The sequence below is a fragment of the Coregonus clupeaformis genome, chromosome 6 (genome assembly GCF_020615455.1).
Source record: "Coregonus clupeaformis isolate EN_2021a chromosome 6, ASM2061545v1, whole genome shotgun sequence".
Taxonomy (NCBI): Eukaryota; Metazoa; Chordata; class Actinopteri; order Salmoniformes; family Salmonidae; genus Coregonus; species Coregonus clupeaformis.
The window spans coordinates 24883390-24906068 of NC_059197.1; the positions used below are offsets into that span (position 1 = coordinate 24883390).

General features: G+C 41.3%; 1 protein-coding gene across 4 annotated transcripts in view; it reads right to left on the reverse strand.

Annotated features, from left to right (window-relative positions):
• Positions 1-22679, reverse strand: part of LOC121568045 (kin of IRRE-like protein 3) — a 202316-nt gene that overhangs the window by 22703 nt on the left and 156934 nt on the right. For all 4 annotated transcript variants that reach the window (XM_041878609.2, XM_041878608.2, XM_041878607.2 and 1 more), the window contains exons 4-6: positions 16909-17066; positions 8813-8963; positions 1404-1509 (exon numbers count right to left, since the gene is read on the reverse strand). In XM_041878609.2, coding sequence (XP_041734543.1) covers positions 1404-1509; positions 8813-8963; positions 16909-17066 — 415 coding nt within the window. The remainder of the gene's footprint in view (positions 1-1403; positions 1510-8812; positions 8964-16908; positions 17067-22679) is intronic.

Sequence of the window (22679 nt, forward strand, 5' to 3'; positions counted from 1 at the left end):
ACATTGATCCCCACTACAAAGGAGACTGATTTCCACAGTGATTGTAGCAGAAGACCTGCCTTTGGTGTATACCTGCACAATCAAACACAAGTCTTGTTTGCCTTGATATCTGTTTTTTAAAAGGGCAGAATCCATCAAAGGACCGTCTCTGTTTTGCCACCTGTGAGTGTGTTGTAGATCCATTTAATTTCCCAATACTGCTTCAGACTCAGTGTCGGCCGGGCAATTCCCTTTGCTATTGATTTTGTTCCACTTACTCTTCCCTTGGTTTTAAAACCCACACAGAAAAGCATGTCTTGACAAATCACCTTGGCATTACACCTCTTCAAGGACCAAGTAAGATTTCATGAGAAGAAATAACTTATATTTCTTCTTTATCCCCAATACTCTCTGAGAAGAAAGGAAATGTTTCTTGTGAGAATTGAAAAACTCAGTGCTCCAAATCAAGTCTCTCAGTGTGTGCTTGCAGTTGTCAGGCAAAATCCAAAAAGGATTGCGAAAAATAATAAGACATGGGTTCTGCGTAGGTTCAGAAGATCAACCCACTCCTTCCACTCAAATATCCATTGGCCCTGCTTCAGTACTCTGAGTCCAATGTCGCCCTTTTAACATGAGACCTTGTAACCTTGACAACCTCATCAGATACAACACAATGCCAGCTGTTCTCCCACTCATGGTAGTGTATCTATGTTCAGGGGATATTGACAACATTATCTCAAAACAAAAGCCATGCAAGTCAATCCATTAATTAGTCTCTAAGTACATGACTGGGAATGAATTTCAACAGACATTTGTCATTCGATTTTCCTCTGTATGGCTCTCTGTGAATATTTTCCAAATTGACAAGAGATTTAATAGTGTCACGGCATCATAAGAATTCTCTGACAGTGATTAATACCATCAATAATGAAGTGCCACATTTCACTTAATGTGAGAAGTTATTAGTTACAAGCAACATAAATCAGAGAGGACCTTTGTATATCATTTGAAATTTGTTTCAGCCTTTTTCTTTCTCATTACGGGGCATTGCATAATACAGTATGTCTGGCCCACATATATTTTTCTATGATACATTTCTCCTTTAGGGACTACTAATGGAGTTTAAACTAAAGTTCCCAGACAGCATGTTCAAAGTCTTGCCAAGGAATCAAGTTCAGAGTGAAAATAATCTAATATAGACTTTCATGAGAGAGGGGTGGAGAGAGAGAGAGAGAGAGAGAGAGAGAGAGAGAGAGAGAGAGAGAGAGAGAGAGAGAGAGAGAGAGAGAGAGACAGACAGACAGACAGACAGACAGACAGACAGACAGACAGACAGACAGACAGACAGACAGACAGACAGACAGACAGACAGACAGACAGACAGACATTAGGTATGCATGTACAGTATAGGTAGGTAATCTCACCTATACAGTGTGACGGGTGGGTTAGCCTTGGCCGAGCAGTGGAACTTGACCAGGTTTCCTTCCAGAATGGGTTGAGGCTCCACTGACAGATTGACAAGTGGCAAATCTGTATGGACACACACCAGAGACAGACGACCAATTATAAAAGGCCCCCGTAACTACCTTACAGGAATCTAGGGCAGTTGCTCCATACAGTAGCTTGTGTTGTGTGATATTTTCACAGGTGCGGAAATACACGAACTAAACCAAAAAAAAAAAGTTAATTAGAGACATTAAAGAGCAGAAAAACACAAGAAATCAAAGCAAATACTACAACTCTTGATAATGAGTTTTTCAGTAATTGGCGATTTGCAAATAAGGATGAATTGAAACAGTGATTTGCCCGCTAAACACTCCATTATAATTACAATAATGAATAAACACAGAGATAGACACTATTAAAACTACTCTTAAAATAGCAAACACATAGATTATGTTAATTCAATAAACAGCAATTCAATGTATCTAAATGAAAAAGGTAAAGCATTCTTTTTGAAAATACGTTTTAATCGCTTTTCATCTCTGGAAGGCAAATAGTGTATCCTCCACTTCGGTCCTCCTTTATGTTCAGATAAAACTTTTCAAATACAGCAAGCTATTTTTCAATTAAGTCCAGCATTGATGAAAGGGCCATTGGGATAGCCTGTAAAGTATGTAAAGGGTTTGGAGGGCCAAAAGGCCTCATCAAATACTGGCAGTCTGAGTGATAAAAAAACAATGGTCTTTCAGTATAAGCTCCATCTCTCAACATCATGGGGCGACTCAAAGGTTGTCTGATATCACTAATGGAACACGGCAGTAATGAGCATGGCCCCTCTCGTCTTTCTCTACGGCTGCTGCTTCAATCCAAATGGACTACTGCCTCTTAACTTCTACTGTGGCAACAGTCCAAGCCTTTTCCATTTCTAGCTTCATATGTAGATTGCTTTTAATTCAATCAAGTCCTTGATTCAACTTTGCTTGATGAAATCTAAAGCAACTCTGCTGGGAAATAGGGTGGCATGGCATAAATGATATGACTAATCATATGTACAGTGGGTTCCAGAATTATTGACACCCTTGATAAAGATGAGCAATAATAACTGTATAAAATAAATAATTATAATACTGAGCTATATTGTATGCTAAGGAAATTGGGAAATTATATTATTTTATACATACACTTGCTCAGAAAAATAGATTTAGTTTAACAAGTGATATTTTTTTTCTCAAAAATCTAGAGGTCAAAATTATTGACACCCCTGAAGAGTTTAGTATTTGTCCCATATTCATACTGTAGCACGCAATGACTACATAAAGCTTGGGACACTTGCATTTGCAGTTCGTTTAGGTTGTGTTTCAGTTTAATTTGTGCCCAATTTAAAAGGAATGGTATATAATGTATTGTGTCATTTTGGAGACACCTTTATTGTAAATAAGAATATAATATGTTTCTAAACACTTCTATATGAATGTGGATGCTACCATGATTACAGATAATCCTGAATGAATCGTGAATAATGATGAGTGAGAAAGTTACATAGGGTCAAAGAACATACCCCCAAAGCATGCTAACCTCTCACCATTACCAATACCAGGGGAGGTTAGCATGTCTTGGGGGTATGATCTTTGACCCTCTGTAACTTTCTCACTCACCATTATTCATGATTCATAAAGTAAACTTTTGACAACTTTATCTATTAAAAAAATCTGCAAAATTATGATTACAGGATGTTGTTTCCAATGATAAATTTGGCTTGACCCTACAGCCTACAGATGAATATATGAATGAAGAATGATAGATATGTGCAGCAAGATGTTACATCATCATTATTTCAAACTGGAAAGGTCCAAAGCCTCACCAGACCATAGACCTCCCTAGCCTTAAACTTTGAGAAAGTAGAATAATTACACATCTGTCGTTATGTAATTTGGACAGCCTTGGGCACATTAGCAAAAACAGCAGTAGATTTGACATGGAGAGAAATACAGAGATCCCAGGGGTTGGTGCAGGTGCAGCAAACATCCATTTGGATGGTCCTGTCTCCATGTGCTCTGTGTCCAATTACACTAATGTAACATCCAGGGGCCCAGTTATTTGGATGCAGCGGTAACAGTGTGGTGGGCTGTGGGCACAGCCACTGAGAACAGTTAGGCTGCTGTTGCTCAGCCCAATCCTCCCAGCGTTGTAGGAAGAAGCTTACACTTGAGTCATTCAGCAGACACTCTTATCCAAATCATCTTACGGTAGTGAGTACCTACATTTTCATACTTTTATTCCATACTGTTGCCCCATGGGAATCGAACCCACAACCCTGGCGTTGTAAGCACCATGCTCTAACAACTGAGCCACACGGGACCAGGATGCATGTGAGTGATGAGGTGTGTGTGTGTTTCTGTGTGTGTGTTTGTTCTTGCGCGTAAGTGTGCACAGTGGTGGAAAAAGTACCCAATTGTTGTACTTTAGTAAAAGTAAAGATACCTCAATAGAAAATGACTTAAGTAAAATTGAAAGTCACCCAGTAAAATCCTACTTGAGTAAAAGTCTAAAAGTATTTGGTTTTAAATATACTTAAGTATCAAAAGTAAAAGTAAATGTATAAATTATTTCAAATTCCTTATATTAAGCAAACCAGACAGCACCATTTTCTTGTTTTTTAAATTACGGATGGCTAGGGGCACACTCCAACACTCAGACATCATTTACAAACAAAGCATGTGTTTAGTGAGTCTGTCAGATCAGAGGCAGTAGGGATGACCAGGGATGTTCTCTTGATAAGTGCGTGAATTAGACAATTTTCCTGTCCTGCTAAGCATTCAAAATGTAACGAGTACTTTTGGGTGTCAGGAACAATGTAGGGGTAGGGGGGCTGTTTGCCCTGTGGATGTACAGCTGCTCTAGGCAAGCTCAGCTGCCGCCGCACCCCAGAGGGAGGGTGGTCCAGGTGCCATGCATACCCCTCATCTACTCCCTCAGCAGCTTTTTAGGACACTATGCCCCCTTACAAACATACAACAGCCCACACACCCGTGCCAGGTCTTTCCGGCAGGCCAATGAAGGTAGGAACAACATGCTGGATCCTGGAATACACCAGGCGATCACTAACATGAACCTAGGCCAAGATGTGAGCAGCAGTGTTAGCAGCAGGGTAGGTGTGTAGCACTATGGCTGGCTAACTGGGCAGACAAAGAGGCAGGCAGAGGGAACTGCAGAGAGGCAGAATGGCAGATGTGGAGGCGGTGGCAGTGTACCCTGCTCCTCTGCTTTGTGGTGGGAGATTTTCCATGGTTTACTACCTCGACAAAATTATCCTTATTGTGTGCTTGGACTCTTATTTTTAAATTTTTCAGCTGCTAATGAGACTGTCTATTTTATTTGCAATTGGGCCAGGGAGTTCTTTCATGTCAATCAGCCTGTGAAGACTGACCCTCCCTGAATGAGAGAAGCACCCGAGTGTCTCTCACTTATGAGACATTGTGGCATATTGCCATTATGTCTTTTGTAAATAATAAGGTGAGCGACTTAGCTCTTCTGCTTGGATAGCTCTGTCCTTGGAGAACCAGGGGAAGGGAGTGATTGCTGCCAAAACGCCCGATGAGAGGGACTCTGGGATGGGATCTCTGGTCACCAACTTGCCGCCTCCTGACCCCCATGCAGACAGACAGCCACTTAATAAAGAAGTCTGTTTGTCACTTTGATGTATAAATGCATGAGTGGGAGTGAGCTCGTTTGAGGCTTCATGCGACAGGTTCATCAATATGCAGGGCCGTTATGTCTTCAGATTCATCAGGAGGGTGATATGGAGAGGGTTGGAGGGGAGCTGGGAAAAGCAGAGCTGGTGATGATGGCAGTGGTGGCGACAACAACAGCATGGCTAAAAAAGGAGGAAGACAGTGTAGACTGCTGACAGCTTTTGATCGGAAGTTCAAAGAGAGGAGCAGATGGCATTTTTTAACAATCAGCCAACTTCTCTAGATTTCTCAGAGATGATGCCAACGTAAATTGCTTTCTTCCCTTTCTAAAAGCTCAATTTCCACTCTCTTTGGGTCATTGTAGACAGCTGTTCCTCCATGAGGATAAGCCTCCAGGAGCAACGGCTGGTTCTGAAGGATGGGGAGTCTGTTTATTCGCTACTAGAGCGGAGGCATATCCCTAGCAATATGGAGATGGATGCTGCCTGCTGGTTGGCCAAGTGTATTACTGGAGGCGAGCACACAGGGGCATACAACTGCAGGTTCACAGCTTGACTAACACACAAAGCCAACACCATGCATTTATTTACCCACTCACACAATGCAGACATATGTTTTTGCCATTCAGACTGTAGGCCATATGTTTGGGCTTTTTACATTTTCAAGTATACCTGCAAGGTTCAACAGTAGATCTGACACATGTTTTTTTTTTTCAAAAGTTTGAAGAGAAAACAGTGGAGGCAGGTGCGCATAGCTTAGTTGAGGGTTGGTACAGATACTACTGATTTTCATTCAAAACGTGACATGAAAGTGACGATACAATGAATCCAGATTGAGCCACTGCTCACAAATGCATTCCTTATGATAACATCATTACACCATTACGCCCAAAACTAATTCTAACCCATGTTTCCCTCTCTTTTTTCCAGATCAATTTGTCATTATGTGCTTGATTGGGCACCGAGAGCATGAAGCGGAGCTGGGTAACAAACACAAATCCTCCCCCACCACACATCTGCACTGCATGTTTTCTATTAATTAGTCTCAACAAATGGTATTATTTTGCTGCTGCTAGCCAATGCAAACACATGGTAGCCTTAACCCTCACCCCACTCCTTGTGTGTAGGATGCTGTGCCCTCATGTTTCACTCTGTATGCGTGACAGAAGATCACCATCAACCCTCTCCACAACCATCCTCTCTTTTCCTCTCCCATAATAAGTGGCCTCCATTGAAATAGATAAATAAATCAAAAGCACAACCTAAATACTCAGCGTTCCAGAGAGAATTCCATGCTGGGGGAGCAGACTAACTAAAATAGGACATGGTGTGTGGATGTGTAGCGTTGCTTCACCAGCACCTCAAAGACTCTCTGTACTGTATCTAACCTTCATGAAAGCCTAGGCAGGACTAATAGCCTTCATTCACCTGGAACTGGCATCGATCCTGCCTGCCTTGTTGAAGGGGCCTGGGAACACTTGTTCACCAGTCATAACACATGAGATACAACATACAAAGGCAACGAACATTGATTTTTTCTTAGTACTTGACATGGACTACACAAATGGCTGTAATGTATGCTATTCAAGGCTTTTCATCTAGAGTTTGTCTCTGTAACACAGCAACTGTACTATTAAGTTACCCATTCAGGTTTGAATGTTGTGTGGGGCCCAATGGAATATTTGGTTTGAGGAGGGTTTAAAGCAACCCTCAAGAGTTGTAGCGAACATGGTCATGTATTCTCTTAGCTTAGCCTTGATCTGGTGGGTGCCGAAAAAATTAAACATGTTCAATCTACATCATCCTGCAAAATGGCTTGACTTAGTCTTACATCTCTGTGTGTGTCTGTTTCGGTGTGAAAGGGCTGGAGTGGTATTTATTTTGGTCCTTCCTCCACTATTCCACTCCCCCAGGTACCTCCCTGTTCTGTGAGCAGACAGCTGTCTTTCATCAATATTTACCGCCCCCTGTCCTACACTGTCCCCTGTAGAGAGGAAAACAGGGCCTCTGTGGTGACTACTCTGCCAACGGGAGGTTTGGGGGGAAAGAGGATGCATGTCTACCTCTCTCTACCTTGCCAATCGCTCCATCATTTATTCATTCGACACCTGTTTTATTTTGTAGCAATGGGAAACCAGATGGATACCTATCTTTACACACTTCCTCTACTAGAAAATTCTCCCTTTGTATTCACACTCAAGTGGTCTTTAGGCTGTCTATAAATGCTCATTGGAATCTGATCCTATTAGCTCTATCAAGTGTTTAAACTCTCATCACCCACCTCCTGATATATACCTCATTGCACATAGGCTACAAACTCATCGCTCTCATTTTCCTCTGAATTATAATATTTTCAACAATGTATTTTGAGCGTTTCATATCCAGTTGCCGAGGCATGAACCCTATAATCAAATGAGTCAGCATTGGAAGTTATTAAATTGCTACCCAGCACCAATGACTCAAAGTTAAAGGAAAGTGCCTTTTATTTCTCATGTGGCTTAATTAGTGTGGATCTCATCTTGAGCACCGGAGACAGAGGCGGGGAACACCAGCCTCGCTACCTGTCCACAGGCTAAGAGTGGAGGTGGAGGTGGAGAGTGGCAGAAGGTGAGTGGGAGGCCTGGGGTTACACAAGAGGTGAGTGGGAGGCCTGGGGTTATATGAGGTGAGTGGGACGCAACATAACGCTAGTCAATTTCCTCCTGCTCACACTCATTTGTTCTTCACCCTGTGAAAAGCTGTAGTTGAAGCCCCAGTTTTGCAAGTTGCAAATATTGTTTTTCGGGATTGTTTGTTAGCAACTACTCCTTCCCTTTGTTAAGCCTTGTGGCACGCCCACAGGAACACCGATGTGGAGCGTGGAGGGAACACGCCCGTCACAGCCATCATACCGTAGCTCCTCACTACTCTCCGTTTCACACAATCACACCACACTTCCTCTCACTTTGCATGACAAAAACATTAGAACAAACTGTGAGGGTTGCAAACACCAACAACTGTTAATCATTTTTACACAGGCGCCTCCATTCGCCTGCATGCTGGCAATGAGCCGGAATGCGCCTCTTGTGGCATATATAATGAAAAGAATGGAGCCGTCACTTGTAATTGATCTCTAAATAGCATTTTCTGCTTTATTAGTCGTACTTAATGGTGTTGAAGGGGGCTGATGCGAAATCCCTTTGTTCAGAATCACACTCTTACTGTGAATAGTTATTGATCAAAAAAGATTCTCTGACAATTGAGGCTCAATGTGTTTTACACGCTGGGCTTACTTTTCCTATTTTGAGGGGAATTGTGCATGCTTTCGTCAAAAAGATTGATGGCATAGGAGAGGAAATAAAAGAGCCAGGGATATGTGCATAATGCTGCGGAGAGATTGTTGGAGCAAAGAGAAAATCCCATTCACTTATATTTCATCACTGGACCAACCCACACAAGAAATGTGAACTCAATACCAATTATGCATATGCATCAGAGCTTATTAAAATGAATCTAGATGTTTATAACTGCAACTGTCAAAATGGCCTCTTTGTGCTCAAAATACCTCGTCTTTCAAGATGAAATGGTAAACATAGAGAGACACAAACAAACATATTATCCATCGAGTCTGGGGCTGATACTGTGGTGGGAAATACCTTAGGGCACACTAAAGTTTGGTCAGGGACCAGGGTATAGGCCTTTAGAGGAGGGGAAACTCACGCTGGATGTCGATATTGACGCTGGTCTCTTTGCCATTGGGCACAGCCTTGTTGGATGCTCGACAGATGATCTGCTGGCCTGTCTCAATGTTGGATGCAGACAGGTAGAGGGTGCTAACCGTACTCTCCCTCCTTCCATCACGAAGCAGTGTCTGAGAGGAAAAGAGAAAAGGAAAGAGTTCAGAGTTCACAGATGAAGTGGTAGTGGACATAGTGGAACATTTTGAATAACATCATCAATCGAAACTCAAGGCCTGGAACCCAAATGCAGCAAGTCACCTGGATGCCCTGGGGACAACAAAGACAAATACCCCTGGCATGCTCAAGCCTGTAGTCTTGCTCCAAGGCTGATTGAGCTGAAAAAAGGAATCTGTTTCTGAGCCTCTTTTGTGTGACTGGAGAGTTGTGCTCTGGCGCATGGCTTGTCATACACCACAAAGGAAATCAATCTTCTTTTCAGTGCTCATCCTCTGAGCTGCAGCCCTACTCGCATTGTGAGAGACATCTGAAGGCCGCCCGGTACAATTCTGCCTTGCCTGGTTCTCAGGGAGGACTGTGGGAGCCCTGCTAACCACCATGCCACAGTGCATGCTCACCCACCAGAACAAATTGGCCATGCCAGGAGCACTGTGTAGCCAACCACAAAGTCAAGACTGACATGGCTTCAAATTATAAACTATTGGTGCTCTATACAAAGATACTGTCAATTACCACGACCTTTGGGTTGGCTTTACAAATAAACTACTGGGATTCACAGTAGAAGCTCTTTCAATATCATATTATTTTCTTGGCTCTGCTGGTCCCACACTATGAAACGAGCAAAAACGTGATGGCCATTCAGTTTTATTTTCACTTATAGAGGTCCAGCTATAGAGGACATATTAGATAAGGCCAAGTTGGGACATGTTGCTCTTCATTATTTAAATGCCCTTGTTGCTTTGTGTGTGTGTGTGTTTGTGTGTGTTTGTGTGTGTGTGTTTGTGTGTGTCACACTATAGCCACAAAACAAAATGCTCCTCTGCAATTTCTCTACAGTTTATTCAGGATTTAATGACACAATTCACAAACAAATAGGTTGTGATGAAACCCTTTATTTGCTAGCAGTACTATGAGGAGCTCTGATGAGAAAATAGCACAGACAAGAAAGCTCCTCAAACTTCCTTTGAGGATCTTTATGCACTTTTCAAACCGAGGTTATGACTCGCATGGGAGGACAGTTGAGACATCACAGATGCCCTCTTAAACCGGCTCTCCACAAGTCCTTGTATTATAATCATCTCTGTAAGTTCGCCAAAGGTGAAAATATATATTTTAGCCGCAATAATCGTTACGTATTAAGGTGTCAGAATGAAAGCTATTGACAGGTTGCCGGATAATAGTAGTAAGTACCTCCTAATTTCTCTCCCTTCATGGAAGTTTGAGAATCCTAATGAAACCCAGCTAGATGTGCCACACACTGACTGCATATTAAAGTGTTAAGGAACCTGATATTATATTAGTTGTGTGGCAGGAGGTTTGGAGGCTTTGACATACATGTACAGTTGAAGTCGGAAGTTTACATACACATTAGCCAAATACATTTAAACTCAGTGTTTAACAATTCCTGACATTTAATCCTAGTAAAAATTCCTGTCTTAGGTCAGTTAGGATCACCACTTTATTTTAAGAATGTGAAATGTCAGAATAATAGTAGAGAGAATGATTTATTTCAGCTTTTATTTATTTCATCACATTCCCAATGGGTCAGAAGTTTACATCCACACAATTAGTATTTGGTAGCATTGCCTTTAAATTGTTTAACTTGGGTCAAACGTTTCGGGTGGCCTTCCAAAAGCTTCCCACAATAAGTTGGGTGAATGTTGGCCCATTCCTCCTGACAGAGCTGGTGTAACTGAGTCAGGTTTGTAGGCCTCCTTGCTCGCACATGCTTTTTCAGTTCTGCCCACGCATTTTCTATAGGATTGAGGTCAGGGCTTTGTGATGGCCTCTCCAATACCTTGACTTTGTTGTCCTTAAGCAATTTTGCCACAATTTAGTATGCTTGTCCATTTGGAAGACCCATTTGCGACCAAGCTTTAACTTCCTGACTGATGTCTTGAGATGTTGCTTCAAAATATCCACATCATTTTCCTTCCTCATGATGCCATCTATTTTGTGAAGTGCACCAGTCCCTCCTGCAGCAAAGCACCCCCACAGCATGATGCTGCCACCCCCGTGCTTCACGTTTGCGATGGTGTTCTTCGGCTTGCAAGCCACCCGCTTTTTCCTCCAAATATTACGGTGGTCATTATGGCCAAACAGTTCTATTTTTGTTTCATCAGACCAGAGGACATTTCTCCAAAAAGTACGATCTTCGTCCCCATGTGCAGTTGCAAACCGTAGTCTGGCTTTTTAATGGCGGTTTTGGAGCAGTGGCTTCTTCTTTGCTGAGCGGCCTTTCAGGTTATGTCGATATAGGACTCGTTTTACTGTGGATATAAATACTTTTGTACCTGTTTCCGCCAGCATCTTCAGAAAGTCCTTTGCTGTTGTCCTGGGATTGATTGGCACTTTTCGCACCAAAGTACGTTCATCTCTAGGAGACAGAACGCGTCTCCTTCCTGAGCGGTATGACGGCTGCATGGTCCCATGGTGTTTATACTTGCGTACTATTGTTTGTACAGATGAACGTGGTACCTTCAGGCGTTTGGAAATTGCTCCTAAGGATGAAGCAGACTTGTGGAGATCTACAATTGTTTTTCTGAGGTCTTGGCTGATTTATTTTAATTATTCCATAATGTCAAGCAAAGAGGCACTGAGTTTGAAGGTAGGCCTTGAACTACATCCACAGGTACACCTCCAATTGACTCAGATGATGTCAATTAGCCTATCAGAAGCTTCTAAAGCCATGACATCATTTTCTGGAATTTTCCAAGCTGTTTAAAGGCACACTCAACTTAGTGTATGTAAACTTCTGACCCACTGGAATTGTGATACAGTGAATTCTAAGTGAAATAATCTGTCTGTAAACAATTGTTGGAAAAATTACTTGTGTCATGCACAAAGTAGATGTCCAAACCGACTTGCCAAAACCATAGTTTGTTAACAAGAAATGTGTGGAGTGGTTGAAAAACGAGTTTTAATGACTCCAACCTAAGTGTATGAAAACTTCCGACTTCAACTGTATGCCTTTTCATCTTATTACTTTTCTGCTTTCTCCAGTCAATGACTATAAGTCTACTGCCAAAATGTCTTAATAGGGCGTTGGGCCACCATAACCAGAACTGCTTCACTGCACCTTGGCATAGATTCTACAAGTGTCTGGAACTCTATTGGAGGGATGCGACACCATTCTTCCACGAGAAATTCATAATTTGGTGTTTTGTTGATGGAGATGGAAAGCGCTGTCTCAGGCGCTGCTCCAGAATCTACCATAAATGTTCAATTGGGTTGAGATCTGGTGACTGAGATGGCCATTGTATATGGTTTACATCGTTTTCATGCTCATCAAACCATTCAGTCACCATTCATGCCCTTTGGATGGTTGCATTGTTATCCTATGGATTTTTATACATGAACCTAAGCATGATGGGATGTTAATTGATTAATTAACTCAGGAACCACACCTGTGTGGAAGCACCTGCTTTCAATATACTTTGTGTCCCTCATTTACTCAAGTGTTACCTGTACCTAGCCAAGCAAAAATACTATTGTCTTGGAGTTAAATAATATTTATGTAAGGAATACGCAAAATAGCATAAAGATGCATTCATATTTTGTTCTTCTGCATTTGCATGAAAACAAAATGCTTTTGTGAAGAGTGTCTCAGATCTCTCCAGGCTACAGAAGTCCTGCCACTCACCTCTAAAGCAGAACGTATTAGCTGTCAACAGTGGGATGTGTCAATGTAATATCCTTTCTGACACAATCAGGATTGTTTCTCTCATAGCTCTGGACATGTCTAAAGTCATTAATCTTGTACAGGCCCAGCTACAGCATAGAACTCAACACCGAGCCACTAGCTGTTTTAAAATAGCCCGAATTACACACGATTTCTCATGTCACTGCCTGGAGCATGTGAGGAGAATACCTTTCCCAAGTTAAGAAAGGAACTGAAAAATGGAGAGGGAGAGAGTGACGGTTGCTCTTCAAGATATGGGATAAGGGGGCAGAGACAGTAGAAGGTCATATTGAGTGAATATGAGTGAATCTATAGTATAGTGATACATTAGTGATGGTTACATTTCTACTGATAAATATGGAGCTTTTTCGATTTTCAGGAATACCTGCAAGTTTTGTAGTCAATAATATAATTCTGACAGGCTGTATATTGTTTTTACCTAACCTTTACACTAATTGTTTTTCTGTTTATTACAATTAACAGGAAGGCTAATAAACAGTGCTCAGCCTGCAGGCATGTCTGAAATGCCTTGATTAGTTTAGGTTAGAATCCCAGTGAAAGGGAATATGAAGGGAGGCTCAGAGAGATCTCTAGTCCCTGTTTACACTAATCATTTGGCTGACATTAATATTCTGCTGTTAATCTAACGAGCCTTTGATATGTCCAAACTTGAAATATGGCTCCAGGTTAAATTAAATCAGCAATTTTTTAATTGCAGACCACACCAGAAGCACATTTCAAATCCCAACACTGGATATTAATTTCACTTAGGAATAAGATATTTTGCATAAGCTTTGTACTATCTATTTCTACAAAATAATATATTTACATCATTTTTTCTGGTCATGGGGTTAAAGAGGCCTTATTTGATTAACTTATCTTATCCTACTACCTGAAAGTCAGATCCTTTCTACCATTCTGTTTAATAATATTAATAATATTACTATTTTAGTGCTCCCAAGGCCTGGTTTAAATTTCTCTTGCACAAAGCCAGTGAGGTTAATTACATTGACAAGAGAGAAAAACAATGGAAGAGCGAGAGACAGATACTTTTTGAATAATTTGAAACAGGTTAAATGTAGTGAGTAATATGGAAATACTGGAAAAATAGGGGGTATTATAGAATAATATGCAGATAAACTACTGGGAACTCTACCTGTCTCTTGAATGTGAAAAATGTGACATGTATAATACATTCTCTGAAGTTAATTAGCTACTTTTTCCCGGAATGATTTCCCCCTGCCTCACTTGGTGGTGAGCATTACTATTGAAAGGAAATCTCTCTAATTACACAGCAAACTTTGCTGAGATGAAGGTTGGGAGGAAAATAATGAAATTGAAAGACAGATAAAGAAGCATCTTTGAAGGTTTGTGGGGGAGGAATGAGCAGGGACAATATGCAGATCTTCCTTTCTGGTGTCATGCATTTGAATGCTTCACAGAGTAATGGATTCCCTGTGGCTGTTCCTACAGTGACACCCCTTGTGTATTTTCATCAGTTCATCCATGAGGAGCTGACTGAAATGTGGTTTACATTTATATTTACATTATACATTTTAGTCATTTAGTAGACATTCTTATCCAGAGCAACATACAGTAGTGAGTGCATTCATTTTCATACTTTCTTCGCACTGGTCCCCCGTGGGAATCGAACCAATAATGGGACTGTTAGGGTTTCGATATGTTTTCATGATCTGAAGCTTCTACTAGGCCTCCTCAGTGGCTTGTGAAAGCATTCACCCCCCTTTGCATTTTTCCTAATTTAATTTAATTGATTTTTGGGGGGGTTGTATCATTTGATTTACACAATATGCCTACCACTTTGAAGATGCAAAATATTTTTTAATGTGAAACAAACAAGAAATAAGACAAAAAAACAGAAAACTTGAGCGTGCATAACTATTCACCCCCCCTCCCCCAAGTCAATACTTTGTAGAGCCACCTTTTGCAGCAATTACAGCTGCAAGTCTCTTGGGATATGTCTCTATAAGCTTGGCACATCCAGCCACTGGGATTTTTGCCCATTCTTCAAGGCAAAACTGCTCCAGCTCCTTCAAGTTGGATGGCCATATTCTTTCCATTTTAAAAAATGAATTTGATGGTGCTCCGTGGGATGTTCAAAGTTTCAGATATTTTTTTATAACCCAACCCTGATCTTTACTTCTCCACAACTTTGTCCCTGACCTGTTTGGAGAGCTCCTTGGTCTTCATGGTGCCGCTTGCTTGGTGGTGCCCCTTGCTTAGTGGTGTTGCAGACTCTGGGGCCTTTCAGAACAGGTGTATATATACTGAGATCATGTGACAGATCATGTGATACTTAGATTGCACACAGGTGGACTTTATTTAACTAATTATGTGACTTCTGAAGGTAATTGGTTGCACCAGATCTTATTTAGGGGCTTCATAGCAAAGGGGGTGAATACATATGCACGCACCACTTTTCCGTTATTTATTGTTTCAAATTTTTTGAAAAAAGTATATATATTTTTTTACTTCACCAATTTGGACTATTTTGTGTATGTCCATTACATGAAATTCAAATAAAAATCCATTTAAATTACAAGTTGTAATGCAACAAAATAGGAAAACTGGTAAGGGGGATGAATACTTTTGCAAGGCACTGTTCATCCGTAGCTACCAGGTCCAGCCCATACTCAATGCCATTCACATGCAGTATAACCAGATCTTTTTAATGACTGCTTCATACAGTAAGACCATACCAGGTCCAAGTACTTACCACAAAGTAACACCTTAATGAAAGATAAATGGTATATAATTTATCCATAAGGATATTGAGGGAGGTGATTCTGAGACCTATAGGGGTCAAAGCCATCCTGGGAGTGTAGAGGTTGCCATCATCAGGAAACTCCCATCTCACTCTAGCACATTTGGCCACATTACCTCCCATCATCTGTGGGGTGTGGAGCGAGGCAAGGTACCGAGGTGAGGCAGGATGGCCAATTATCCTCTCTAAACCTCCATTATTCAGGAGACAATCATCCGCTTTTAATTGAACGCATTTCTTTTTAATGGTAGTGATATGAGGGGAGGGCAGTGCCTAGAGACTGCATGGCTCAGCTGCTGCTTCTATCCATCAGCTGGGCGACAATGTCCCACATCACTGCTGCTGCTGTTTCAGAAAGAGGAAGTGCAGGCAGGAAGCACGCTATCCCCCTACTGTTAGCAAAAACCACCTCTGGCAATCGTTTTATTCAAATGGATTGAGCCGTATCCCAGCACAATCAATAGAATTGATCTGCTCTTTGGAAATAGCTGATAATGGAATGAGACAGCAGAGAGAGAGTTGGTGCCCGCTCACTCTCCTCGTTTATAAAGAAATTCACACAGCGGTGTTCATTAGCCCGCGGGTTATTGTAATTGAAGTGCCAGAGGGGTCAGATGGCAGTGTGGTGTGGCATGACGTGTGGTGGAATGAATGTTGAGTTGAAGGCTAGGGTTGGTTGGCAGAGCATCTTCTGTGAATACCACAGATCAGGGACGGCTTCTCCAACAGAGAAGTGACCGAACGGATCTCTATATGGACTCTGGATCTCCTTATAGACCCTTGATCTCTATATAGACCCTGGATCTCTATATAGACCCTGGATCTCTATATAGACCCTGGATCTCTATATAGACCCTGGAACTCTTTATAGACCCTGGATCTCTATATACACCCTGGATCTCTATATGAACCCTGGATCTCTATATATACCCTGGATCTCTATATGAACCCTGCCACTGAAAAGAGAGAAGCAGGGCACCTAGTAGACAGCAAAGGTGCTGGAGAGTCACCGACTTTCATTCTTATGGTCCCACCATCTGGTTGTTTGAGTAGAGGAGAAACATCCTTTAGATATCCCAGAGAAGACCTTGGATTTTCAGGGGATTTTATTCCAACCAATCCAGGCTGAATGCTGAGGCACAGTTTACAGATGGCACAAGTAAACACCCGTCACAGATGGTAGTGCTCTTAAAGTGGCTATTCACAACAAACTTCAAGGAAAGGATTGACTAGCTTCAACTGGAATTTGATGAGTGACATAAGCTATTACATAGAGTAAAATATTGTTTGGTTCACTTTGCCGGTGATAATGATTGAGGTCTTTTGCTTTCTATCTATGGGAATGGGTAACTGTCTAACAACCCCCTCAAAAACCCCAGCCCTCCCTCCACCTTTAAAAAACAAACTGTGTATTACACACCTCGATGCTTACCTTGGAGTACATGGCTCCATTGAGTACCTCTCCATTGCGGATCCAGATGATGGATGCGGCTGGCTTGGCGTTGTCAGCATGGCAGGTCAGGTTTAGGGGATCTCCTGCTCTCAGGCTCACCACCGGACCACCACTGATTACTGGGTCCTCAGGAGGAACTGGAGGGAAAACAGCAAGGCATTATGTTGTAGCTATGTTATAAACATGTAATGGCATATACATGTATACAACAACAACTGTTGTTTTCAAGTCAGAGTGTTATATGTTCACTGATGAATGTATTGGTCAAGCCTCAGACTTGTCCATTGGATTGAAAGAAGACATGTCTTGGACTTAAGAAGGTTCATATAAGGTGAGCTCTGCATCTGTGTGACTACAGTGGGGGAAAAAAGTATTTAGTCAGCCACCAATTGTGCAAGTTCTCCCACTTAAAAAGATGAGAGAGGCCTGTAATTTTCATCATAGGTACACGTCAACTATGACAGACAAAATGAGAAAAAAAATCCAGAAAATCACATTGTAGGATTTTTAATGAATTTATTTGCAAATTATGGTGCAAAATAAGTATTTGGTCAATAACAAAAGTTTCTCAATAGTTTGTTATATACCCTTTGTTGGCAATGACACAGGTCAAACGTTTTCTGTAAGTCTTCACAAGGTTTTCACACACTGTTGCTGGTATTTTGGCCCATTCCTCCATGCAGATCTCCTCTAGAGCAGTGATGTTTTGGGGCTGTCGCTGGGCAACACGGACTTTCAACTCCCTCCAAAGATGTTCTATGGGGTTGAGATCTGGAGACTGGCTAGGCCACTCCAGGACCTTGAAATGCTTCTTACGAAGCCACTCCTTCGTTGCCCGGGCGGTGTGTTTGGGATCATTGTCATGCTGAAAGACCCAGCCACGTTTAATCTTCAATGCCCTTGATGGAAGGAGGTTTTCACTCAAAATCTCATGATACATGGCCCCATTCATTCTTTCCTTTACACAAATCAGTCGTCCTGGTCCCTTTGCAGAAAAACAGCCCCAAAGCATGATGTTTCCACCCCCATGCTTCACAGTAGATATGGTGTTCTTTGGATGCAACTCAGCATTCTTTGTCCTCCAAACACGACGAGTTGAGTTTTTACCAAAAAGTTCTATTTTGGTTTCATCTGACCATATGACATTCTCCCAATCCTCTTCTGGATCATCCAAATGCACTCTAGCAAACTTCAGACGGGCCTGAACATGTACTGGCTTAAGCAGGGGGACACGTCTGGCACTGCAGGATTTGAGTCCCTGGCGGCGTAGTGTGTTACTGATGGTAGGCTTTGTTACTTTGGTCCCAGCTCTCTGCAGGTCATTCACTAGGTCCCCCCGTGTAGTTCTGGGATTTTTGCTCACCGTTCTTGTGATCATTTTGACCCCATGGGGTGAGATCTTGCGTGGAGCCCCAGATCGAGGGAGATTATCAGTGGTCTTGTATGTCTTCCATTTCCTAATATTTGCTCCCACAGTTGATTTCTTCTAACCAAGCTGCTTCCCTATTGCAGATTCAGTCTTCCCAGCCTGGTGCAGGTCTACAATTTTGTTTCTGGTGTCCTTTGACAGCTCTTTGGTCTTGGCCATAGTGGAGTTTGGAGTGTGACTGTTTGAGGTTGTGGACAGGTGTCTTTTATACTGACAACAAGTTCAAACAGGTGCCATTAATACAGGTAACGAGTGGAGGACAGAGGAGCCTCTTAAAGAAGAAGTTACAGGTCTGTGAGAGCCAGAAAAATCTTGCTTGTTTGTAGGTGACCAAATACTTATTTTCCACCATAATTTGCAAATAAATTATTAAAAATCCTACAATGTGATTTTCTGGAGAAAAAAAATCTCAATTTGTCTGTCATAGTTGACGTGTACCTATGATGAAAATTACAGGCCTCTCTCATCTTTTTAAGTGGGAAAACTTGCACAATTGGTGGCTGACTAAATACTTTTTTGCCCCACTGTATGTGTAAAACTGCCTGTTCTCTCTTTTTTAATAAAACCTGTGCAAGCCAAGGACAGGGATATTTCTTCAAACACAATACAGCTTTGTGAAGGACAGGTAAGGTGAATGGTTTCAGTTTTTTTTCCTTTTCTCTCCTGTGAAATTGAAATCTCTTGTGTCCATATGCACTGATGCAGCGATGTCATAGGCATATTTGGCAGACTTTGGTCTCATAATATGTGTGGCATGTAAGCAACAATGGAATTAGAATAAGATGCCTCAGAAATCCAAAACACCGTTCAGCTTTGTGCTGTTACTGACAATGTGAATGGATGAAACAGACACTGCTGAATTTTAATCATGACTTTCATATGTCCATACATGGAGGCAAATGGAGCAATCAAACCTTTGAATAGAATTTACAGATTGCTCGGGAATGGCAGTCAGTCGTCATCTCATTCGCAGAAAAGAGACAGATAGAGGAAGAGTGTGGTGGATAACTGTAGAATGCAGGCCCCTGAATGCCACTGATTACACTCCTCTTTTTACACACATGCTGATCACCCTGTTTTTATTCAAACTCAAGTGAATTATTGATTGGCCTGCACACTCATTATAGTGCAGATCTGGGGCATGATGAAATCAAAGGCTACTAGCAGCTGGCATATTCGACTGTGAGGGTGAGAGGGTCGGAGAGAGTGGGCGGGGGTCTTCTGTCAAACAACCAAGGGTTGGTATGAAAAAGGGGGAACTATGGATGGAGTGCTACACTGATTAATTCTTTTATAGATAATGGGGGTTCTTCTAAGCTATATGGAATTGGTTTAAGAAGGTCATACAAATGATAATTTTGCTATTTGATTTTGAATTTTAAGACCCCTTGAAGTATAATTTTAATTAAATTTAAAAAATGATTTGATGAACATTTTTATTTGGCCTTACTGCTATTAGCCCATACAAATGCATTGAATAACAGATTCACTATATGGAACAACAGATAGTCCCCCCAGAAAATCTAATGGAAGTTTGTTATGAAGTGTCTGTCCTATATCTGAGAGATATAAGTAAGATCAGGATTCTTTGTTTGTTTATATATCCATACCAGTCAAAAGTTTGGACACACCTACTCATTCAAGGGTTTTTCTTTATTTGTACTATTTTCTACATTTTAGAATAATAGTGAAGACATCAAAACTATGAAATAACACATGGAATCATGTAGTAACCAAAAAAGTGTTAAACAAATCAAAATGTATTTTATACTTGAGATTCTTCAAAGTAGCCACCCTTTGCCTTGATGACAGCTTTGCACACTCTTGGCATTCTCTCAACCAGCTTCATGAGGAATGCTTTTCCAACAGTCTTGAAGGAGTTCCCACATATGCTGAGCACTTGTTGGCTACTTTTCCTTCACTCTGCGGTCCAACGTCATCTGATGCAGCACTCCATCACTCTCCGTATTGGTCAAATAGCCCTTACAGAGCCTTGAGGTGTGTTTTGGGTCACTGTCCTGTTGAAAAACAAATGATAGTCCCATAAGCGCAAACCAGATGGGATGGCGTATCGTTGCAGAATGCTGTGGTAGCCATGCTGGTTAAGTGTGCCTTGAATTCTAAATAAATCACTGACAGTGTCATCAGCAAAGCACCCCCACACCATCACACCTCCTCCTCCATGCTTCATGGTGGGAACCACTCATGCGGAGATCATCCGTTCACCTACTCTGTATCTCACAAAGGACAGATTTTCACCCGTCTAATGTCCATTGCTTGTGTGTCTTGGCCCAAGCATGTCTCTTCTTCTTATTGGTGTCCTTTAGTAGTGGTTTCTTTGCAGCTATTCGACCATTAAGGCCTGATTCAGTTGATGTTGAGATGTGTCTGTTATTTGAACTCTGAAGCATTTATTTGGGATGCAATCTGAGGTACAGGTAACTCTAATTAACATATAATCTGCAGCAGAGGTAACTCTGGGTCTTCCTTTCCTGTGGCGGTAATCATGAGAGCCAGTTTCATCATAGCACTTGATGGTTTTGCGACTGGACTTGAAGAAATTTTAAATGTTCTTGACATTTTCCAAATCCACCTTCATGTCTTGAAGTAAATATGGACTGTCATTTCACTTTTCACTGTTCTTGCCATAATATGGACTTGGTCTTTTATCAAATAGGGCTATTTTCTCACAACACAACTGATTGGCTCAAATGCATTAAGAAGGAAATAAATTCCACAAATTAACTTTTAACAAGGCATACCTGTTAATTGAAATGCATTCCAGGTGACTACCTCATGAAGCTGGTTGAGAGAATGCCAAGAGTGTGCAAATCTGTCATCAAGGCAAAGGGTGGCTACTTTGAAGAAACTAAAATCTAATTTGATTAATACTTTTTAGGTTACTACATGATTCCATATGTGTTATTTCATAGTTTTGTTGTCTTCACTATTATTCTTCAAAGTAGAAAATAGTAAAAATAAAGAAAAACCCTGGAATGAGTAGGTGTGTCCAAACCTTGACTGGTACTGTATGTATTTAACCCTTATTTTTGGCACTAAACAGTCTCCATATACTGTAGGTGGATGCGGTGGATTGAGATGCATCCAATGCAAAAAAACTTATCTCTAGCTTAAACTGACAGATTTTCATGAGGATTTTTTAATTATACTAATTACATTCCCGCTGGGAATGCAGTCCGGGATGCAGTCCGGGATCTGTTCGAATTGTATTTTTAACATACCATATGAAATTGCTAAAAAACATACATTGTATTTAAAGAAATGCAGGACGTAATATATCATACGAAATAGATGATGTAGTACACAATTGGATGAAGTACTGTAGTGCACAAAAACAGGGACCTCTTTTGGCTCGTGACTTTCAAAACTACTGGATGAAATTATACAAAAGTTCCAGACATCACTTTAATGGTTGGCCTTCCATTCATGACTGAGCCTTACAGTACTAAACAACCCACTTTCAACAGGATCGACACTTACAACCATTCATCAGAATCATGGAGCACTGCCTAGTTAACATCCTGTTTGAGTCATAGCAGACTGTGGATGATCAACAAGGACTGTGTCACCGTCAATACATCTACAACTTCTGACGTAAAATAGAGCTAACATCCAAACTCAGGAAGGAAGCTCATACAGGTTAATTTAACTGCCTCTAGTTAATTTCATTTTGGGGGTTATGGGAGGAAAGAAAACTGCAGACTAAATATAACTGATGCTTTCCCCTGTTTCCACCCACTTCCTCCTTCCTTGGGACAAGCAATTAAAAAGGCAGGGCTGTATAGTATCGGTGACAAAGTGTGAGATTGTGCAGCAGGGGAGCACTGGGGGAAGGGCTGCTTTTCTGCTTTGCCAGTTGAGTCCGGCTAAGCCTTGTGACTCAGCTCCCAGTTGATTCTCCAACCTGTTTCTAGACCAGACCCATAGACAAATTCCTGCCTCTTCAGATGCCTCTGGCATATAGTGTGAAAGGTTTTGTTTGTACAGAAAATATAGTGGTTATTTCATGACCTTTTGATCTGTTGTTCTTCATGATGTAAAGTTTGTGGAAGATATAAATACTGGTTCTTATTTAGAAGACAAAGATATTTGCGGATCTGAACAAATGGACGTACATTGTGGTATGGTAATATTGTGGTGTAAGATTGGAAACAAGGTTTATCCTTCTCTTTGTCACCAGAATGAGAAAAGCCCTATCTGATCAACTTCCATACTGGCCAACCAACCCTCTCATTTGTTTATGAATATATGAATAACAGTGAGGAACAGAGATAGAGAGATGACAGTTGCTTCTAGAGAT